At 36.7% G+C, this 23,314-nt stretch overlaps 2 protein-coding genes across 2 annotated transcripts; one reads left to right on the top strand and one right to left on the bottom strand.

Moving 5' to 3' along the window:
- Positions 1–2,358: 2,358 nt before the first annotated feature.
- Positions 2,359–3,236, bottom strand: LOC142629585 (uncharacterized). Its single transcript, XM_075803592.1, has one exon. It carries the CDS (start codon positions 3,123–3,125, stop codon positions 2,670–2,672), a length of 456 nt encoding a protein of 151 aa, XP_075659707.1. The 5' UTR covers positions 3,126–3,236; the 3' UTR covers positions 2,359–2,669.
- Positions 3,237–16,933: 13,697 nt separating this feature from the next.
- LOC142628219 (mitochondrial import receptor subunit TOM20-like) lies at positions 16,934–23,314 on the top strand. Its single transcript, XM_075802278.1, has 6 exons — positions 16,934–17,178; positions 17,845–17,923; positions 18,072–18,241; positions 18,334–18,381; positions 19,324–19,410; positions 22,981–23,314. Exons 1-6 carry the CDS (start codon positions 17,080–17,082, stop codon positions 23,107–23,109), a joined length of 612 nt encoding a protein of 203 aa, XP_075658393.1. The 5' UTR covers positions 16,934–17,079; the 3' UTR covers positions 23,110–23,314.

The following is a 23,314-nucleotide window of genomic DNA, read 5'->3' as shown; positions in this document are numbered from 1 at the left end:
TAATATAGAAAGCAGCACAGGAGCTGATATATATGATATATCACTTGAAACCAAGTCAAAAGAAAAAAAAATTTGCATTGCATCATATGAAAAACTCACAAGGAGTTGAAACAAGTAGTGCTGCCCCATTGTCAATCCCTTCACTGAAGTGCTTACTTTGAAAGGCTGCACATTAATAATTAATTACACAGAGACCAAAGAAAACAACAGATATAGAGTCCGTTTGGATAAAACTTATTGCTGAAAACTGAAAACTGAAAACACTGTAACAAAATAATTTTTAAATGGGTAAAAAATACTGTTCATTCTAAAAGTTACTGTTCATTGGCCTAAAATCACTGTTCATGGCCAACGTAGAGTAACAAACACGCGTTGGAAAAAAAAAAAAAAAACGTGGACGCAGCTGGAAAACGCTGGATCCAAACGTATTCATAATGCAAGAACAGTAAGGTAGCAACCAAAATATGATTATTTTAGGCTTTTAGCTCCTACCTTTAGGAGCACTGCACATTTATAAATTGACCTCTTTTATATAAAATGACATGTTATTGCACTTATCTTCCTACTAAACAATAAACATATACTATCATGAAATATGCAGCAACGTTGGCAATTGATTCCTTTTACTTCTTGTCTCTTCAGCAATTTTTGAATGGCATTTCTGGATCTAGCGCATCAAGTGATAATGAAAATGTTGGGAATACAGATGTTCTTTGATCTTAGGGTTTGCAGACAGCCGGTAAGAAATCTCTTTAGATTTGACCACCTCCTTCTTGTTCAATGATTCCAACCAGGCATAAACTGGTTCCCACTGTTCAGAGCGTTTGGAACAAGGTTGCAGATGGTTAACTCGGTTACCACGTTTTCCTGCCACATGAAAAGCAAAAGAAAATGATTACTGATAATCTGGTCAAATCTTCTAACAACAAATATAGATTCTGATTAATAATCTTTTATAGTTTACAACAGACACAACACTAGATGATTCAGAATTTCAGTGACTTAGGCAAGATGAAAATTAATAACTTAAACTACCCTATCTTCCTCTAGATTTTAACTGATGCAGATACAGACACAGCCAGAATAAGCAAGGACCAGAGTTCTTATTTGAGCTACACCTTCTTTATATTCATACTGGAAATCAATCCCAAGTGATCCAAGCCTGGAGGCTGGAGCAATGACACAGCCAGGGAGGTTAATGGGAGACTATTTTGAAAACCCTACAAGCAACAGACCAACCTCAAAATCTCAGACATCCATTGCTTATTAGTTTTCACAGTGAAAAACTTAGCTCTCAAATCAGATGCACAATATCATTCTTCGAACCCACCTAAATTATTTTCAAATTTCTTAGTGCACAAAACATTTTCTGGATAAGTAATCACATTACGAAGCATACATGCAATGGCCTAATCCAAGCATTGTCATCAACACAAGTTCCTAATCTTGTGCATATAAAACCTTATATTTTAATAAGCTCAGCATGACTACATATGTAACGGTCATAAAATCAAAGCGTGTATGTATAGTTACAATGTGACACCAATTGTTGAACTCCCCAAGCAAAAAATGAAAAAATATATATTGAAGGACAATCATAGACATTTGAAATAACATAATTATTGCAAAAACCATTTGGTGATTATCTTTATCTATTACTTTACAATCCCCTCTACAAACAAAATTCAGAAAGACTTTTCCTAATGCCCTTGCATTAGCGTCTTCTATCTGGTCTATATGACATAAAAATCAACAAATTCAATCTAACAATCAAAATCATGAATACAAGCAAGGAGAAAAGAAAAACAAATTGTAATCTAGAGAAGAAATAAAAAGAAAAACGTTATCAAACTGCATACCAGTTATAAAATTCGTACCAAAAGTTTTTAAACCACATTCCTCTATTATTGTATCATGACAACTTCTATAGAGAGAGAAATGTTAGGGACAACTTTTATTACAACTTGCAAAGGTGTCAAGTTGTGAAATTGTGATCGGTGCAATTACTTTCACATAAGCCTATCATCAACTCTTAACACCACTTTCACAACGTACAAATCACACGTGACATCAGCAGTAATAAAAAAATTTGTCATTAGACTTAATTGCAAAGAAAATTAAGATTTAGTCATTGTCAATATCAAATCTGCTAGAATCACATTGCAATTAACCAATGAATTAACAAATGTTCAATTCCCATAATTGATTGTGAACAACAATTTTCAGACCCCCGCAAATTGCACATTATTTGAAAGTGTACATAAAATCGGTAGCTTACACACAATCTTTGGCAGTTTGAATGCTCATTTTCCGGCTACTTGTAAATGCTTAGCCTACAAAACATAAAAGGTACATTGATGAATCAATTTAACTTAAAAACAATATCATTGCAAATCACCGGATTTATAACTTCCTGAATTGCAACAATCTTTTCCTTAAATTTGAAAAATAAACCTCACCATCACAACTGCGCGCAATTAGCATTTCTACTTTTTGATTTATACATAAACTACAATAATTGGATTAATTCATGAACCTTGTTGATTTGGCACATCTCAAAATGTCTCAATCTCTAATCTTTCCCTTAACATAAACAAAAATTTAAAAAGTAAAAATGCACAAGTTACATTCAAACATTCATAATTGAAAGTTCTCAAATCTAAAAGAATCTACGACTCGTCGTTGTCGATCAGAATCGGAGCTTCATTTGCCGGCTTATGAAAGAAGTGATCGATTCGCCGAGTGCCGGCCGGAACTGGTTTCTCGGAGACGGGGCGAGGATGCTTTTGATCGGTTGCCGGACGATCTGAAGGCTGTGAAGATGGCATGGGAAGCGAGTCGAGGAGGAAATCGCTCGTCGGCTGGTGCTTCTTGACGGCGATTCTTATGTGTTCGAGCTTCACGATCTTCCGCTTCCTCTCCGTTGTGATCTCTGCGGATTTCTCGGCCAGGAATCGGAGGAAGAGCTCGGCGGAGCACGTGACGAGGAATAGGGCTTCCGAGTTCACTTTGTTGATGTCATTGTCGAGCTTCATTATCTTCTTGACCCTTCCGATTGGGAGTTCGGGTCGGATTGCCTCGGTGCTTTCTTCTTCCGCCATTGATGTGTTTTCTTCTTCCGCCATTGATGAAACGCAAAGCTTCGATTTTGGAAATGAGGACGGAGATTATCAGATTAACTGGAGAGGATAAAAGATTTTAGGGTTTTGAATTGGCGGGAAATTTGACCTATTGCTATTTCATCTTCTTCTTTTGTTATTTTTGTTCAAGAATACCCTTGTATTACCTCAATTGTCAAGAACGTTTCTGAATTTTATGTGAGGGTGCTTCAGTCATGTTATAGTTTGCCCGCCACAAAAAGTGCTTTTCCCGCCTGAAGAAAAATTAGAGAAATTGAATGAAAAAAAATATTTATTTATTTATTATGTCTTAGTCTGATCATAAAGTGCTATCATCAGGACGCCATAGGTTTGAAACTCTCTCTAAAAAAAATAAATAAACATGTTTTGAGCTGAAATCTTGGCCAAATTTTTAAATAACTATAAAATTAAAACTATATTATTAGTTAGCCAAGGTTTGAAACTATTTTAGTATCTAACGACTCGACTTTGTTAGGGTCGATTTCACTGTAGCAAATTAAACTCGATTTGCATGAGGTATGTACCTGACGTGGAAGAAAAAAATCCACGTGGAACTCGAATCTTAGAGACTCGAGTTCCTACCTCTAAAAATACAAACACGCAACAAAAAATCCCAGAAACACAAAGACAAACCCACAACATTTTACAAACCCGCAACAGAACTGAAAACACAACACAAACCCACAACATTTCACAGACCCGGTTTATCTCTCTCTTTCATGGACTTGGAAATCGGAACCGTACTTTTCTCGTATTTCTTTACCAACCCATAAAACAAGAAGGTTACACTCTTCCCTTTCTACTTTGATTCAAAATCTTCTTCAAATTTATGGGTAGAGCTCTATTTCATTGGATTGTAGTTTCATTTAGCAGCATAGCATATTTGGGTGGTGTTGTGGAAAATGATCAAAGTCTTGATTCCGTATAAATATGCTTTTATTTATTTTTATTTCTATATAAAACCCATGTTTCAAAGATTCGATTTTTATGGTTAATTAAGTGTTCTAAATGATATAGCTCTAGTGTTTTCCACCGTTGTTGTTTGAGGTTTTGAGGAAGTAGTTAGATCTTGATGCAATTGGACTGTCTTGGGTTTTCGGGGCTTGGAAGAAAGGAGTGGAACGGCAGATTAAGAAAGAAAAGAACGGCAGATGGAGAAAGAAATGAGAAAGAAAAGAAAAAGAGTGAAGGAAGAAGATGATGATTATGGGGGAAAGTGACGAAGAACAAGGAAAATACAAAGGAAGAAAGGGACAAAGGACTAACTAAAATACAAAAGACAACTAAACTACAAAAACTAAACCTTAATTCATGAAGTAGGAAGCTACGGGGGAGAAATGTGGAATTGGTGGAATGTGGATAAGGACGAGGAACAACTACAGGACGAACATGGAAGGGTGTAAGAAGATCATGGAAGCTTATTAATGGTATATATTGCTAAAATACTATAGAAAATAACTGCAGAATATGGGATAGAACACAGAACAAGGTACAACAAACTGATGGATATTATTATACTGAATAAGTTTTTTACAGGACTGGAAGACATAGACTGGGAAATATTACATAAACTGGCTAACTCTCAAACTCTTCTCTACTTCTGCTTCTAAACTCTCTCTTTTTCAAACTCTACCGAACTATGAATACAAACGGCCTATTTATAGGCAGGCATTTTACAAGAGGACGAAATAATTTACAGTGACTAAGTGTGAATTCTGATTTCTTGCTTTACAAGCGTTGGAAGCTGATGGAGGACGCAGTGCTAGCTGGCTTCTGCAGAATTATGCTCTGACAACATGAATCATGGAACTGGAGTAAAGGACTAGTCATCATGCATGGAAACTTGAAAGGAGTGTGACGGCAAAATAGGAAGGGAGGCCAAGACAAGAGTGGGTCCAAAGTGGGTCCCACAATTTTCATTTTTTTTTTTTTTTTTTACATATCTTTTGTACATAATTTCTTCTAATCATCTCTTCCTTGGAACCATTCTTCATCAATGTCTGCATCTGGATCATGATTATGGTAATAGGGATCATCAAAATCAAACGGACTGGGCATTTCCCAATGGTGTTGATAAGGCCATTGCTGTCTGCAAATGTCTAGGTCGACTGGTACAATTTCTGGAAAGATTCCCTGGTTGAGAGATTCTGCCATTGAAAGTGAATAGTGACAGGATATCCATGATACATCTGTGTGTCTGTGAATAATACCGTCGGCATTTGTTATCCAATGGACATCTGGAGGGTGGACAATTCCTTCTGCTTGAACATTATCTTTGGAATTTAGCTTTGCAACAATACATGCTGAAGTGATTTTTTGACGAAACCTGGGGTGATCTGCTTTATGATACTTGGACCATTGACCATCATGAGCATCATTTTTCAAAAGTTCATGCCAGAATTTGTTAAAATATTTATTATCATGAAGAAAAATGTATGAGTAGAAACGTGGTTCAAAGTGAATGCACAAGTAGTACTCATTGAGTAAGTACCACATGTAAAGGTAATGAACAACATTCCATCGTGTTATCCAAAATGCAAATGGGGTTTTCCATGGTTGCTCAATATCTGGGAAAATGGCAAGGAAATTGCTCTGGTTTTGTGTGAGGTAATTATGGAGGACTTGAATGATTCTTTTGGATCTGGCTTGGAGGGTTAGGGTTTTTATTTGGTCTTTTATGTCTGAGGGAAGGGTTTCTATTATGTCCATGATGTCATCAGAGGATGAAGAAGGGCCTGAGGATGAGGATGGATCTGTTATCGGGTATACACATAAGGGTGGAGGAATTATTGTGGTATGGAGGACTGGAGGTTTTCTGGAAAGGTAATCAGTGATAAGGTTATCTGTACCTTTGATGTGCTTGACTTGGAAGGACCATTGTGAAAACCAATTTGACCATCTGAGTAACTGGGGATGGGGGAGCATTTTTCTTTTGAACTAGAGCATTTTTAGGAAGGAAGACATATCCATTTCTACAAGAAAATTGTGACCAAGGAGGTGAAACTGGAACTTTTCAATACCATGTTTGACTGCCAGAATTTCTTTGAAAGTGGAATGATAATGGAGTTCTGAAGGCTTGAATGCACCGCTTTTGTATCCACAAATGCTTCTTTTTCCATTAATTTCTTCAAAGAGAGCTGCTGCCCAATACTCATCACTTGCATCTATCTGTAAAATCCTTTTTCCTGTGCCTGGAATCTGCAAAGGGGGAAGGTTTTCTGCTAATTTTTTCAACTGTTGAACTGCTTCTGTATGAACTGAATTCCATGCTGGAGGAGATTTTTTCAATAACTTGGACAAACAATCTCTGTATCTGGAAATTTTTGGAACGAAATCTGACATGTAATTAACAATTCCAAGAAACTGCTGGATCTGTTTGGTGCTGGTGAGTGTATCTGGAAATTCACTGAGAGAGACTGCTATGTGAGGCTGCAGAGTATACTTTCCATCTGAAATATTTACTCCCAAGAAATCAACAGAAGATACTCCTATGGCCATCTTCTTTTCTGAAAGCATTATCCCCTGAGCTTTTACTAAATTGTAAAATTTAGTAAGCAATTTTTCATGGGATTCTGTATCTTTTGAGAATAGGAGGATATCTTCTACATAGATCAATGCATTTGACAACAGTGGTTGAAACAGAGTTACCATTGCTTTTTGGAACTGGGATGGAGCATTTTTTAGGCCGAAAGGCATTACCGTCCATTGATAATGGTGGTCTGGAATGCAAAAAGCTGTCTTGTATCTTTCTTCTAGATGGATTCCTAATTGCCAAAATCCTGCTTTGAGATCAAACTTCGAAAATACTTTGACATTGGAAAGATGTTGAAAAAGAGCACTTTTGTTTGGCAGTGGAAACTTGTCATCAGTAAGGAAATGATTAAGATCTTGGTAATTGATTACCAATCTGAGCTTTTCTCGAACTTGTTCTGCATGCTTGTTAACATAGAAGGCTTCACATGCCCATTGAGAAGTTGTGGGTTCAATGAGGTTTTCTGAGAGAAAGGTAGCTAACTCCTGCTTAGCTAGGGACAAGTGTTCTGGGTTCATACCTCTATGACTAGCTTTTGTAGGGTTAACATCTTCATTCTTTTTTAAGGGAAGGGTTATGAAAAAGGCTGGATTTTTCCATAGTGGTTTTGGATTTTTGAGGAGGAATTCTGAGTGGGTGGCTGCACAACATTCATTGATAATCTGGGCTTTCAAGGAATCAAAGGGGTTTAGTGAAAATAAATGTGGTACTTGGGTCCATGTGAGAAGGTGTTGTTTATGCAAGAGGCCTTTTGAGGACCATCTGAGGTTAGGTATCTGGTGAAGGAGGTCAAATCCTATAAGGAGGTCTCTACCTGTGAGAGGGGATCCAAGGACTTGGTGTTTAATAGTAAGGGTTGGGAATATTCTAATGTGAATGGGTTTGCTTTTCTGGGTGATCAAGAATGTTTCTCCATTGGCTGCTTTGAACATCTGATGATGGGGTAACCAAAAATTTTCTGGTAAAATTTTAGGATGAAGGATTGTTGCTGCTGCTCCTGTATCAAACAAAGCTATTACTGGGATGGGTCTGGAATATGTATCAAGGAGGATGTGAACTTGGGCTATTGGTGTGGGGCCAATTATTGGGGCTATAAGAGGCTGAGATGTGTATATGGTTTGGATTTCTGGGTCTGAATCATCTGTAATGCTTGAATCTGATTCTTCTTCTGAGGATGAATAAGCTATGGTTGCCAAGGCTTGGGGAGAATAATCATCATCAAGTGAAAAAAGTGATTCAACATCTGAGAATGGAGTATCATCTGCATGAATCTGGGCTTGCTCCAAAAGCTTTGCTGCTTTTGCTTTCTTTGGACAATTTTTTGCAAAATGACCGGGCTTTCTACATACAAAACAGACTTTTGAATTTTTTCCTTTGAATTGCTTTCTTCTGAGAAACTTCCATTTCTTTTTTCTGAAAAATTTCTTCTTTGGATGAGAATATTTCTTCTTCCAAGAGTACTTTTTGTAATGATCTCTTCTCTTTGTTGGGCAAGAACAATTCTTATCATAACACTTAATCTGCAAATCTTTCCTTTTGCAATTGTCTTTGAGCTTGCTATGGATCTTTTCAATCTCCGAAAGAAACTTTCTTTGATTGCATAGTTTTTCCAAAGCAATAAGGACATGTTGATAAATTTCTCCAAGGGAGGCTTGCTGCAAGGTGATTTTTTGAAGATTCATCATGCGAAGAGTTTCATCACCAAGTGGTTCTGGGAATGAGTTCAAGAAAGTGTGCTTGGAATTCACATCATCCATGCCATTGAAGGCGTAGTATCTGCTGGACATTCTGTCAAAATGTTTCTCCAAATCTTTTCTTTCAAAAGAACAGCATTTCATCAATAAGAATTCATCTCTAGCTACTTTAGTGTAATGGGCTAATGAACCAAGAAATTCATTATGGAGGATCGTGAAAAAATCCTCGAGTGTGTTACTCTAGGCTGCTTGTCTTTGCCTGTATTCTCCAAGGTTAATCCACCATTGTCTTAGTCTGCCTGTGAGTCTTGCTACAAATTTGGCAATTATCTGGGCAACTGTATTGTTTGGGGCTTGAAGTTCTGCTGTACACCATGAATACATGTTGAAAATCTCATTATGCCATTTTGAGGGAGGACTGTTATCAAGGGTGAACAGGTGTTTTGAATCTGTGGTTGATGAGTAGGTTAATCTTGTATGGTGATCAGGGATGACAGGTGGTGTATGAAATATTGGTATTGGTGGTGGAGGTGGAGGTTGTTTAGGGCGAAGGACATCATCTTCTTCTTCTACTTTTGGCTCAGTCATGAAGACTTCATCTAGATCAAGATCAGACAAGTCTAGATCTGCTTCATCAATAACTAGAAGAACAAAGGGTTCTGTCTGCTCTTGAAGAGTTAAAGTTCTGAGAAATGATGATATCGGGTTTGGAGGATCTGAATTTGTGACTAAGTGGTTCATATCTGGAGGTCTGGAGGAAGCACCAATGGTTGGATCTGGTGGTTGGTATAAGGGTTCTTTGTCTTTTTTGATGGGAGGAGGTTCCTTTTGAGGTTTTGGTCTGGGTTGGGATTCTAGTTGAGATGGTGGTATTGGGTTTGTTGTGCTGGAAAAAATTCCACATGGTTTGAAAGGATTTTGGGCTGGATGTGTCATGTTTAGTGGTTGGAGGTTTTGGTATGGGAAACTGGGGAAAATGGTGAGGGTGCTGGTATGGACAGATCTTTATACAGTGATTGACGAGGTTGGTATGGCATGTAAACTTGCATTGGAAGTGCTTGGGTAGCCGCCTTTTGTGAGTTTTCCATAGACTGGAGTTGCATCAACAACTGCCTTTTTCTTTTTCTTTTTGCCCGATGAGTGGAAAGGAAACAGACAAATCTTTTACTATAGAAACAATTGTCTCCAATTCTTGTTCAATTGACTTTATCTTCTTCTTCAAATCTTCAATGAGGGAATTTGAGGATGAAAAGGTATTGGATACCGCTTCAGTCAACTTTTGTTGTTTGTCAAGAATCTTCGAAAGAACTTGGTTCTGTGATACAACATTTTCTGCCTGCCAATTGAGGGCTGCTTCAGCTGATGAGACCTGTTTTTTACTTCCATCTGAATTGGTTCTAACAGGGTTTTTTATCTTCCAAAAATGTTTTACATTGACTTGTGGGTGGTCAAAATTTTCTAAAGGAGGAAAATTTTGTGAGTATGAGGGTGATGCATGGTCAAACATGTAACAGGGTAAAGGCTTTTGTGTATGGGTTTGACTGGGTGACTTGGGTTGACATTTTTGTAATTGGGGAAGGACTTTCTGGTAATATGGGATCAAAGGTGGTTTCTGGCTTTGTTGGTTTTGGTCATGACTTTCTTTGCATAGGGAAAAGGATGGAGGTTTTTGTTTTCTAGATCTGGGGTAAAGGACATAGTAATCAAACCTTCCTGAAGGTTCTCCAAGGAGGTCAACTTCTGGGTCACCTGCTTCATATCTTTCTTTAAGAAGCTGCTGTGAAGACTTCTTCTTTCTTCTTTTCTTATCTTCTTCAAATATTTCTTCTTCTCTGCATTCTTCACAATCACAAACATCCCACCATATATAGCCTGTGGGTGATTTTCCTTCATAGACAGGTTTTCCATTTTCTTGAAATGCTTTGATCTGAAGACCATCAAGACCTTCATAAGAAACTGGCTGGAGCATAGCTGTTGGAAAGACTGTCACTTCTTCTTTTTCTGGTGTGGTTGTCATAAATCTGACTTCAACATCACCATTTTGATTTTTGATGAAGAAATGAGTGTTGGACTGGATTGGCTGAGATGCCTGATGGAGAATCTCATATTTTGTAATCCATTTCTCTGGAAAGAGTTTTTTCATCTGTTCTTTATCCAACTGTCTTGGAACAAATGTACACATAGGCGTCATGCCTGGATCAACTTGGATCAAAAGAGCATCATTGGACTGGGCAATCTCTGGTATGGCTACATCAAAAGCATGGTTTTGGAGTCTGTAAGCAAGCTGATAGTGAAGTGTGGCTGCAAAAGTATCTGGTACTTGAGAGGCTCCTGTAATCTGAACTTGAACTTTAAGAGCATCACAAAGGTGTGGGTCTCTGAGGGACATGTTGAAATTGGGGAAAAGGGTGACAAAGATTGTTCGTGCATTAAGTGTGGTTTGGACTGTACCTATGACTGCATTGTGATATTCCATAAATCTAGAATCAAGGAGAGCAATTCTAGAAGCTATAGGGAGTCCTTTTCTTCCATGAAAAGTGAGTGCGAGTCTTACTGCACCAAAATGGAGGTGAGTATAACATTTTCTTTGCCATGGGATGACAAACTCTCTAAGAAGAGCAAGAGTGATGAAATTTTCTTTCTCACTGGCTGGAATATTAAACTGGTCAAATTTTGAAGCTTGGACATACTCTTTAACATTAGAGGGTTGAGAAGGACCTAGAAATTTTTTTATGGATTTTTTTGAAAGTTTTTTGGGGTTTATCAAACACAGTATAGGGATTTACCATGGGAAAGTCTGTAATAGGTATTTTACTATCTTCAGGAATATGAGATATTTCATATAAATATTCTAATCTATTTGCAGTAGATTTTCTAAGGGAAAGATCACAAGAAGTGGTAATGGTATCAGTGATTGCTGAGGATGTGACTGCTGAGGATGATGAACTAGAACTGGCCATGACTGTTTCTAAAATGAAGAACAATTTTCCTAAGATCTGACAGGACTAAAACGCCACTTTTAGGCTCACGTCCACTAGACTACTCAGGAAAAATAATTCTTTGACACTTTTAGTACAACTCCTTAGTTTTCTACTTGATTATCAAATCCCGTTTTCTGATGTGATTATTACAAAGGATCCACAATAAGTGGCAACTATTAATCACAGAGCATACTAATCAGGACAATAATTCAAGTATACTAATCAAAGGAGAGTGAAACTGGTTGCAAGGCCTTAGCAGTTTTGAGCTGTATGTGTGTGGATGATGATTTGCATGGAGAGTGCAAGGCTCTGATACCAATTATTGGGGAAAGTGACGAAGAACAAGGAAAATACAAAGGAAGAAAGGGACGAAGAACTAGCTAAGATACAAAAGACATCTCTTCTCTTTGTTGGGCAAGAACAATTCTTATCGTAACACTTAATCTGCAAATCTTTTCTTTTGCAATTGTCTTTGAGCTTGCTATGGATCTTGTCAATCTCCGAAAGAAACTTTCTTTGATTGCATAGTTTTTCCAAAGCAATAAGGACATGCTGATAAATTTCTCCAAGAGAGGCTTGCTGCAAGGTGATTTTTTGAAGATTCATCATGCGAAGAGTTTCATCACCAAGTGGTTCTGGGAATGAGTTCAAGAAAGTGTGCTTGGAATTCACATCATCCATGCCATTGAAGGCGTAGTATCTGCTGGACATTCTGTCAAAGTGTTTCTCCAAATCTTTTCTTTCAAAAGAACAGCATTTCATCAATAAGAATTCATCTCTAGCTACTTCAGTGTAATGGGCTAATGAACCAAGAAATTCATTATGGAGGATCGTGAAAAAATCCTCGAGTGTGTTACTCTGGGCTGCTTGTCTTTGCCTGTATTCTCAAAGGTTAATCGACCATTGTCTTAGTCTGCCTATGAGTCTTGCTACAAATTTGGCAATTATTTGGGCAACTGTATTGTTTGGGGCTTGAAGTTCTGCTGTACACCATGAATACATGTTGAAAATCTCATCATGCCATTTTGAAGGAGGACTGTTGTCAAGGGTGAACAGGTGTTTTGAATCTGTGGTTGATGAGTAGGTTAATCTTGTGTGGTGATCAGGGATGACAGGTGGTGTAGGAAATATTGGTGGTGGAGGTGGAGGTTGTTTAGGGCGAAGGACATCATCTTCTTCTTCTACTTTTGGCTCAGTCATGAAGACTTCATCTAGATCAAGATCAGACAAGTCTAGATCTGCTTCATCAATAACGAGTTAGAACTTTTTTTTTTTTTTGAGAATCAATAAGTTTGATGATGAGTTAAGGGAAGCGATGAGGAAGCTTTGCATCTTCAATATAGTTAGAGAACGGTGAATGAGATATCTAGCACAAAGCTTTACTCAAGGCATCGCCCCCCATATTCCTCAGGGGGTTTTGTTCCTCCTATCAAGGTGTTTTTCTCTCCTTACAAAGAAAGAAGGCTCTCTGTGTATATCTTTCCGCGGGCTTCTAGTTCTCCTCCTATGACTTCGCTCTTCTCCTAAAATAGAGTTCGGACTAAGCATTCGGCTTCTATGCTCCCTTATATTCACCCTTTGGTGAAGCTGTCACCACAATTGGCAAACTTGAACTTTAAGTTCATCCATTTCTTGATCCCTTAGGGCGGGTCTTAATGAAATGGCCCTGGCTTCTCTGAACAAAACGAGCAGGCGAAGCTTTGATTCTGCTACAAGATAGGGTTTGTGCTTGGGCTCTCCTTGACTCCACATTCACCCAATTTTTTTTGTGCCCCGACCCCACAGATTCTTGTCCTTCACTCTGGGCCATAGTTCTTCTTTCTAGATTAGCCATTTTTTAACCACTTCAAACGGTATGTAAGAATTCAAGGTGGCCCTTCCCATAGACGGTGGCAATTGTATAGGCCCAAAATCAATATAAGGCTAATTCTTAGGCCTAATTCAATTTATTTATAGAGATGAGTTTGCAAGCCAACACCTTGGATTTTTAAACTAAACAATTTGGATAGTATAAAGAAGAAAGTTGAATCGCTGAGAATTACCAAATAAAAAAAAAGGACATTAATTTTATATCTAGGTCTCTTTGGGCAATCTGAGATGTGTTTTCATACAATCTTCTCAATTTATGAATTATGGAGTTCTATTACAATCTTTTGATTCCTATTAATCAGGGATCTTCCTCCTTTTGTAGTGCTTTCTCTTTAATCTTGGCTTTCCACTTATATGATTGTTGATCTTTCCTTGAATACTTGTCCTATCTTTCCCTTCCAGGTGATGGCTGAGTGAGATACAGGCTGTATGATCATTGTTCAGGTGTCATCTTGTCATTGATGCGGCCAGGTGGGTTGTTGCAGTGCAATTAATGCAGAGGTGATAGTCACTTTATAGGGAAGCTTCCTTCCCCCCTCACCTGCATATGTCACCTTCGCTTTCTTGGGTTATCTAGTTCTCAATTTGGGTGGCTTCTCCCTCATCTTCCATGAGATTGCTTTGACGATACTTCCTCGAGTGTGGGATTCCCTTTGGGAATCTTCACATATGGCCATTTTGGCTGGACTGGCCCTGGTTTGAAGGTGGATTCGGCCTAGTCACTCCTCGGGCCTATTTTGACAAAAGTACCACTCATAGACCTCCCCCCCCCCCCTTGCCCCCGCAATGAGCTAATTCAAAAACTTGTAAAAAATAATGAAGATTTATCCTTAACCTGAGGATTGAGATAAGGCATGTTTGTTTAAATTTGTAAGTTGAATTTTCTTTTAACGATGTTTAAAAAACTTCAATATTTACTATATATTACTCAGTTAAGTTTTGAAAGTCGAAACTATAGAAACTAATTGGAGTTAAGCCAATCACACCACTCCTAGTTACTACCACTGATGCATGAGCAAGTGATTTATGATTTTGAGGAGAATTGAATGTCAGATGGTGCGGTCATCAATTTCCATTTCTAGAGATGTTCATGGGTCAGGTTAGGTCAAGTTAAGGGGTTTTTTCAACCAAACCCACTATGGTGGGTTAAAAATATCCAACCCAACCCATCACAGGGGTCCAACCCAACCCAACCCACGTGGATCGGGTTAGCCTATGGGTTGGACAGTCTTTATTTTTAAATTACTATTATAAAATTGAGCATTAGAACACCACTACCATAAATAAGAACAAATTTATAAGTAATTAATCATGAGCATAACACCAAACAAATACAAAACTATATAAGGAGAACTTAGGGTTTGTATTTTATTTAGGAAGCGGGGCAAAAAAATAAATAACAAAATTGTATAGTGTATATTTTTAAATATATATTAAATATAGGCGGATCGAGTCAAGTTATAAGAATTTGTAAATCTTATGATTAGAACCCCGTCCAACTCACTTTAAGAAAAAAATTCACAACCCAACCCACCAACCCCTAAAAACCAACCTAGTCCAGCGGATTTGGTTGTATCAGGTAGATTTTGGTGGGCTGGTTGCACACCCCTACCCATTTCAAAATTTCGACGAAAAACATGCCACACCAAATCCATTAAAATGGGTACCATAGAGCATTTCTATTTTATTAGTAGTATCTCTCTTCACATACCCAACATCCATCTTCCAAACGACCCAAGCATGTCATCAACAAAATCCCAAATGACCATGCCCAACCCCTATCCAAACACAAACACTTGAGAAAGAGGAACAATGGCCCAACCATAGGGAGCAAATTGAAGAAGGAAGGTGAGAGCTACGACCATAGAAGCAACATATCATTTTAACACTGAGTGAGAGAAAGGTCATTGCTGGCGATGGTGGTTAATGGGGAATTATAGTAGTAGAGCTTGTTGCCATTGGCGAGTGGTAGAAGGTTGTGGAAGGTAGACCTCAAGGATGATCAACCATGAAGGTTTAAGCTTAACAAAGGAGATTCACCCATAGAGGTGTTTGTAAAGAAAGATACGATTTGGTGGCCTTAACATAACTAAGCGTGTGCTTGGCTCTAAATTAAAAAATCAGCTTATTTTACTATTTAGTTTTTTTTTACTACTATTCATGGGCTCTACTGCACTTTTGGGTACTATTTATGGGTTTTTTTATCTACAGTACTTTTAGCAAAAAGTTTTCAGTTTTAGCAAAATAAGTGGATCCTAAACAGATCTTAAGTTGGTTGCATTGAGCCCATCAAAAACCCAGTTGATCGTGGGTAGTACCCTATAATACGGTGGGGTACAATTGCAAATTTTATTAAACCAAACTTATCGATTTGATGAAAAAAAGGGTTCTCCCACCGACTACATTGAACCATGTACACCTTTATTGTAGATCAAATTATAATATATTCAACTATTATTGACTTATGGAGGAAACCTGGAAAACAAAAAGATGAAGGGAAAGGTGTTTTCTCGTACGGCTAGAACCCAAAAGTGGTTATATATTAAATTTACAATAAGCCTAGCAATACAACAAATTTCACTAATATTAACATGTTTTATTGTGATTGTGCAAAATTAAATGAGTTTAGTGATGGATTCATACGAGAATGACATTATAATAATCACAATTTATCACTTTAACAAGTTATGAATTTTTTTTGCTAAAAATGATATATCATCATTAATGTTTTATTTCAACACAAGTTTACAACTAGACATTTTGGTTGGTAGTTATTGACTTCTTGGGTGGAACTTCAAGTTATATTTGGGATTGGCCTATTCAAAACTTTGGCCCACTATTAGCAAGCTAATATGGTAGAGGTGTGCATTGGTTGTGTTATGTTTTGGGGTATTTTTCATTCTAACCTAATATTGTCGAGTTGACAAACCTCCAATCCAGCTCAACTCATGACAACTCTTGAGTTGTTAATTGAGCCATTTAGTATTGTCCAATTAAAGAATTTTGATTTTCATTTAAGGTTTTAAGCCAATTATGGTCTATAAATGATTACAATTTACCTAATTGGGCTTAGTATTTCTATTTTATCAAAATTAAGTCTCAATATGCCAAAATAAATAAAATTAACAAAAAATTAAACAGCATCTAAAAATTCAAAATAAATCAAACTATTACGCTCTGTTTGTTTCAATAATGATGTTTTCTAGAAAATGAGTCATTTTCTAAAAAATATTTTCTATAAAACTATCTCATTTTCCAATGTTTGGTAACAACTTTAAATAAGTTGAAAAACAACCTCTTAACTTCCCTTATTTAGCTTGCTGTGAGATAGAATTGTTTTCCAAAAAAATTTAATGGAAAACAATCTCTAAAAATAAGCCATACTTTTTATATTGACCAAAGATAGTTTTCCTTTGACTCATATTTTTTTATGCTACCAAACATTGAAAAATAAGGAAAACTATCTTTACACAAGGTTTTCCATTGAAACAAACAGAGCGTTAAATTAAAAATATACATTTCAAACTGTCAATATTGTGGGTTAGATTGGGTTGGGTTACATGTTCAAAATTTTGCCAACCTAAGCTTAAAAAAAAAAAAACCCATGAAAAATTAATCCAAGACATAAGTTGGGCTGGGTCCATAGAGTGAATGTAACACGTGCGAGCAGAGAAGACCGGGTACCTTAAAACAAAAAATGGAGTCAGAACCCGCAGCACACGCACACAACTGTAAAGTAAGTGTATAACAATTCGACAAGTCGTCTATTTCAAACCCTAGGACTTGGCTCATAGTACACAGTCCACAACACACACACAGTTTCTCTCACAACAACAATCTCTTCTTCTACCAGTCCGTACAACATGGAGTTCTCTCAGGAAGACTTCGATCGCCTCTTGCTGTTCGAGCACGCTCGTAAAACTGCCGAATCTAACTACGCCCAGAACCCCCTTGATGCCGATGTTAGTATCTGTGTGTGTGTGTGTGTTAATCTCAATGTTTCATTCCTCAATTTCAACGTCCATTATATTTAACCATGTGAATTTGTGTCTGTGTTTGTATATTATGCTTTCATTTTAATTCTCTAATTTTAATTTTTTGTTGGTTGAACCGTTTTTTGGAGTTAATTCACAGTTTTAGCTTTTATGTATGTGTTCTGAACTATTTGGGATACTTAAATTTTAGAATGGTTTGTTAGTTTAAGTGATATGACTTTTTAAATATTCATATTTTGGGTTCAATGTTGCACCACTTAATATTTTTTTAATTGGGTGCGAATTTTAATATATCCAACATTGGATTACATTATCTTTGCGGACTCTCTATGCTTGCAAAATTTCAAGATTATCAAAGATCAATAGCAATGCCATTGATCAATTGTTTAAATTCAAGTTATTATAGTTTTAAATACCTCATAGAAATAAGTTTATGGATCGAATGGTAAATAACATTATGTATGTTAAGAACATATAGAACATGTAATCCCAATGGTGGGATTCAAAATATGAATTCAATAACAAGTTATTGGGTGGTGTAACAATGCTTAGAGTTATATATATATATATATATATATATATAAAGATGTGAATTATGACATCATCTGTTTGGCTATGTGAATTACTCTGCAGAATCTAACAAAGTGGGGAGGAGCATTGCTGGAGCTATCACAATTTCAAAACATTGCGGATTCAAAGAATATGATTAATGGTATTTTGAATTTCTTATAAAATTAAAACAACACTGGTATTTTAAATATATACATGATTGAACTGGAATCTCTGTTGCAAAGAATTTTTCTTTATAAAACCTAACTATTTTGATGGGCTGACTCTAAAAAAAAAATTGAATTATGTAGATGCTATTTCAAAGTTGGAAGAGGCTTTGCTTGTTGATCCAGTGAAGCATGAGGCGTTGTGGTGCCTGGGAAATGCCCAAACCTCTCAGGCGTTTCTCACTCCTGACATTGATGAGGCGAAGGTTTTTTTTGATAAGGCGCGTGACTATTTCCAAAAAGCAGCAGATGAGGTAAAATTTTAAGTTCCTTAAGTGTTCAATTATATTGTATTTTATAGTTTAAGACTCTTTTAGAAGCTTGATTGTGGCATATGTTTTTGCAGAATCCATCCAATGAACTCTACCAGAAGTCCTTGGAAAACACGGATAAGGTATTTTTCAAGCTTTAACTATTGTCTCACTTGAACCATAATATCCTATTATACTGCCCTTTCATATAGTCACTCACATCATATGAACATTGCCTAGAAAAGAGGATATATTGGTTTATTAGGTTGCATGGTAGTACTAGACTAGTAGTTATATGGCCGAGAATATACTAATATCGAGCTTTGCTTAGTGGTTAATTGGAATTTTTATGTTTGGGAAACATCTATGTAAATTTATTCATTTTATAAATATTACTTTTGTGTCATTTGTTTTAGGGCTGTAGTCTGGGACAGATATAATTGGGGTATGGTTGGGATTGAGATTGTGATGAGATTTCAAAACGAGAAGCATTTTGGTGGTAAAGGTGCAAGAAGTATACACTGGTTTAGTGACAATACCCACAACCATAAATGCACCTTGCAAAATAACTAATCTCTTTTATTGGTGAATGGTGACTTAGCTAATTATACATAGAAAGGAGACCATATCTAAGAAGGACAGAGCAGCCTGCAACATATCTAGTTATACATAGAAATGAGACCCAATCTAAGAAGGACAGAGCAGCCTGCACTATATGTTGAACTGGGCTTGAGCTCATAGGATTGATTAGGTTGTGCATAAGTGTCTTGTTTAGAAATCTCTCTTGTTAAGGGAATATTGTTCAACGGATTGTCTTTCAAATAAAAAGTAAAAGTTTTTAATACTTCTCTTCTTAATTTAAACTCAAATGAAGTTAATGAAAAAGAGGTATTGAATTTCAAAGAAAGTAAAAGGATAAGTCAGGAGAGTTATTAATATTGCACCCATTAAAATTTTAAAGAGGACCATATTTTTGGAATGTCCCAAAATGGAATAGATGACTAATAATAATGGATGGAGGAGTAATTAGTTTGATAGTTTTTTATCTAACTAATTTGATTCCATTGTTTACTGTTTCTTCTTAGGCGACTGATTTGCACATGGAGATCCACAAGCATGGTCTTGTTCAACAGACACTGGGTGGTGGGCCATCTGCTTCTTCTAATGAAAAGGTTAGATTATCAAATTATTACTTTACTGTTATTATTTTCTAAATATTACTTTGAAGGAGTAGCGCTTTATCTAAGAAGCTTCTATAATCTGTGATGCAAAGAACCTGTTTACTTGGTTGGAGTTCTTTGAGCTTCTGTCATAGTTGAAGTGACAATGCTATGTTTTTCAGGGCTTAACAGATTCTTGACCAATGTCTTCAGTTTTTTTAATAACATCACATCTCTCTGAAACTGCAAAAGTCACTCTTTTTTTTTTTGTGTTTTCTATTTTTGTAAAGATTTGATGATAGTGTTTCAATATCATGTGCACAGTACTGCAGTTTTAGTTTGGACTAACAACTTTATGGTGCTTTAGATTGCTCTTTTACACAATTGTCCTTTTAGCTTGCTCATTGTTTTCAGCCCTGCTTAGGGACTCATGTTTCAACTGTCTCAGCATTTATCAACCAAAAAAAAAAAAAAAGTTTCAAATGTCTCAGCTATTCAATGTGAAAAATGTACGAAAGCTTAAGATTTTTTTTACTGGTAAGTTATGTGCTGCGTCTTAGACCCTTGACCTGACTGTTTATCCCATTATTGTCGAGGAGGATGTCTCATTTTAGCTAGAGCTTATTATTGTAAGTGTGAGGATACTTCCCCAATTAATCGGATTTATCCGCTTTGGGGAGCCAGTTCCTCACGGTTTATCGGCTCAAGCGACGAGAGCACGTACGGATCTTCACCCTCTGGGGGCTTTAAACCAGAGGGTGGTGGTGCACACATGGTTGCTCCAGAAGCTTATAAACCATGTGTGGGAGGGAACTCTTGCCGATGTGGGACTGCGGTGTAAAGCCCCCAGAGGGTGAAGATCTGTACGTGCTCTCGTCGCTTGAGCCGATAAACCGTGAGGGACTGGCTCCCCAAAGCGGATAAATCCGATTAATTGGGAAAGTATCCTCACAGTAAGATAGCCTGAGATTGGAACAATAAATTCCCAGATTTGTCTAATATCTTGGTAGATCTAATATATCATAATACATCTTGTATTGAATTTGTAACAGATCCCGATTGGATTTTTTTAACTGGTTGTCGTTGGGTCTGGTCTGAATTGGGGTGTTCCTGTAACAATTGTTTGGTTCGGCTTCATGAAATCCTCCTCATTAATTTTGTGTTCTTTAGGCCATTGCTTGGTTTCAACGTTACTTCTTAATCAGTCAAATGCTTCGCTGCACATAATGAACAATTTATGAACTCCCCCTCCCTCACCTTCGTCTTCTTCCCCATTTAGGCATCAGTTTTCTATGTGAATTGAAGAGTTGAGATTTGTGGAGGGGTTGATTTGGATTAGATTTTTCTGGGTTCTGGGTTCATGTTCAAGCCAGATCTAAATTCATAATTTTATCTTTTTCCTTTAAAATTGATGATAAAAAATTTATTCATATGCTGATGTGGCATTTATTATTATTATTATTATTATTATTATTATTTTAGTTGTCACATAAGCTTTAAGTGTGCCAACAGTGCACATTGTTTGTCACATAAGCTTTTTCTATTAATGATTTAACGTTAGAGCATTCACATCAAGAACGCTAAAAAATATAGCTTTTTGCAACTCAAAACACTACTTTATTTATTTTAACACCCCACTTTATAATATACCCAACATCAAATGTTTTATATTTTTTTACCACTTCATTAAATATTATTTCTTTATTATTTTTGTAATTCTTTCCTATTCTCAATCTCATCTCTTCCACAGTTCCATTGCCCACACTGAAACCTACTGCAAAACCCAACCCACTGCCACTGGCCACCACTGCCTACACCCACGCCCACACCCACACCCACTGCCACAACCACCACCACCCACAACAAACCACCAAAATCACAAACAAAAACAAACCCAAAACCAAAATCAAATCACAAATTCAAACACAAATCAAACTCAAACCCACACCCACTGCCACTGCCACTGCCACCACTACCCACAACCTCAACCCCCAACCACAAAAATCACAAACAAAAACAAACCCAAAACCAAATCACAAACCCCAAAAAAAAAAAACCCCATAAAACTTCATACCCACCTATCATCAACCACCACTGGTTCACCACAAACCATACCCACACACCATCAACCACCATAAACCGATGGAGAGAACTTCTCAAAAAAAAAAAAAAAAGCTGACGGAGAGAGGGAGAGAGAGGCTGGTGAAAGAGAGAAGAAAAGACAGTCCCCAGTGGAAGAAAAAGAAAGAAGAAAAGTGAGAGCCGGTGAAAGAAAGAAGAAAAGAGAGAGGATAGTGAGAGAGAGAAATGATATTTTATTTGAAGAGTAATAAAATATTATTAATTTTTTTTATAAGTTTTGAGCTACAGTAGACTGTCAAAAATGACAGTTTACTGTTGCTAAGTTGCTAAAAAATTTAATTATAGCATTGATGTAGTGTTTGTTTTGTGGGATGAGTTGTGAAAATGGCTTTTTTAAGTTTTTAGCATTCTTGATGTGAATGCTCTTAGAGGCCAAATTGACTGCAAGTTAAAAATAACAGGGCCAAATTTAATGCTCTCAAAATGTAGGGACCAAATTGATTGACCCCAAAATGGTATTTTCGCAATAAATTCCCAGATTTGGGTAATATCTTCTAATTATCATAACACATCTTTTATTGAATTTGTAACAGATCCCGATTGGATTTTTTAAACCAGTTGTGGTTGGGTCTGATCTGAATTGGGGTGTTCCTGTATCAATTGTTTGGTTGGGCTTCATGAAATCCTTCTCATTAATTTTGTGTTCTTTAGGCCATCGCTTGATTTCAACCATACTTCTTAATCAGTTAAATGCTTTGCTGCACATAATGAACAATCTTAAAAACTCCCTTTCACCTTCTTGAGATGTGTGGGTCCCACATGCTATGATGGTGGTGTCATGAAACCTTCTCACTAGATTATTTTCCCTTCTTCTCTCACCTATTGGAAATTTTCCAGCTTCATATACTACAAATATACTCATGCAGTTGCATAATCGGGAAGCAGTGAAGCCACTATTTTATATGAATTGTGAATAATTTATTGGATTTGCTTGGTTGTCAATTTTTGGAATCTGAAAGATGTATTGTTTCGGATAGCATTTGGATAATAACGAAGTTCGGTTCTGGCCTGAGTTGAAATTCGTAACGGGTCTTGGTTACTGCTAATATCCTGTCATGTTTACATTATGTGTTTGGATATTACATTACATATAATCTATGAATGCATATTTGTTTTGTATGTTTTTATTGTGTGGAGTGTCTCCATGATTTAAGCACAGTGACATTCGTTTCTATTTGTGGAAAAATGATAGAAGTAAAACAATGATGAAAGGAAACATTTGATAATTCTTATAAATAAAGGCATAATTCACTTGTTTTACATTACATTGAACTTAATTGTGATTTGTCTGAATTGCTCTAGACATGCATGGGCATGTGTGTTGTTGTTGCATCATTCCCCAATATACCATCCATTGTCGGGAGAAGTTCTTTATAGGTGCAGATATGCTTCACTTCATTTTTCTTAGAGCTTGCTATTAAATTATTGTTGTTTTTCCAGACTTCCAAGAAGAAGAAGAAGAGCAGTGATCTCAAATATGACATATTTGGATGGATTATACTAGCAGTTGGAATTGTTGCGTGGGTGGGTATGGCAAAATCCCACGTTCCTCCGCCTGCTCCAAGATAGGCCTTTTACCTGCTCCATATTCAAGACTACTTAAGGTTCAAATTTGTTCTGATAGATTCACCAAAATTTGGGCTGACAAATTCACCATTCTGGAGATGTAGTAAATTTAGTAGCATGTGCTATGCTATCCACATGCTGATTTTGACTAATAATGTTCCTTTGCTGATTTGGTTAGGCAAATATATTATTGTTGTTCTCTTTTCAA

The sequence above is a fragment of the Castanea sativa genome, chromosome 3 (assembly GCF_040712315.1).
Source record: "Castanea sativa cultivar Marrone di Chiusa Pesio chromosome 3, ASM4071231v1".
In the NCBI taxonomy this organism is placed as follows: Eukaryota; Viridiplantae; Streptophyta; class Magnoliopsida; order Fagales; family Fagaceae; genus Castanea; species Castanea sativa.
The sequence above is the reverse complement of the archived record's forward strand: the minus strand, read 5'-3'. Positions and strand labels throughout refer to the sequence as shown.

Bases quoted from the DNA above. Each gene is read 5' to 3' on its own strand.
- LOC142628219 (XM_075802278.1), top strand. From the start codon at position 17,080: ATGGAGTTCTCTCAGGAAGACTTCGATCGCCTCTTGCTGTTCGAGCAC. The intron at 18,242-18,333 runs GTAAAATTTTAA...ATGTTTTTGCAG, and splicing joins TCCAAAAAGCAGCAGATGAG to AATCCATCCAATGAACTCTA. The intron at 18,382-19,323 runs GTATTTTTCAAG...GTTTCTTCTTAG, and splicing joins CCTTGGAAAACACGGATAAG to GCGACTGATTTGCACATGGA.
- LOC142629585 (XM_075803592.1), bottom strand. From the start codon at position 3,125: ATGGCGGAAGAAGAAAACACATCAATGGCGGAAGAAGAAAGCACCGAG.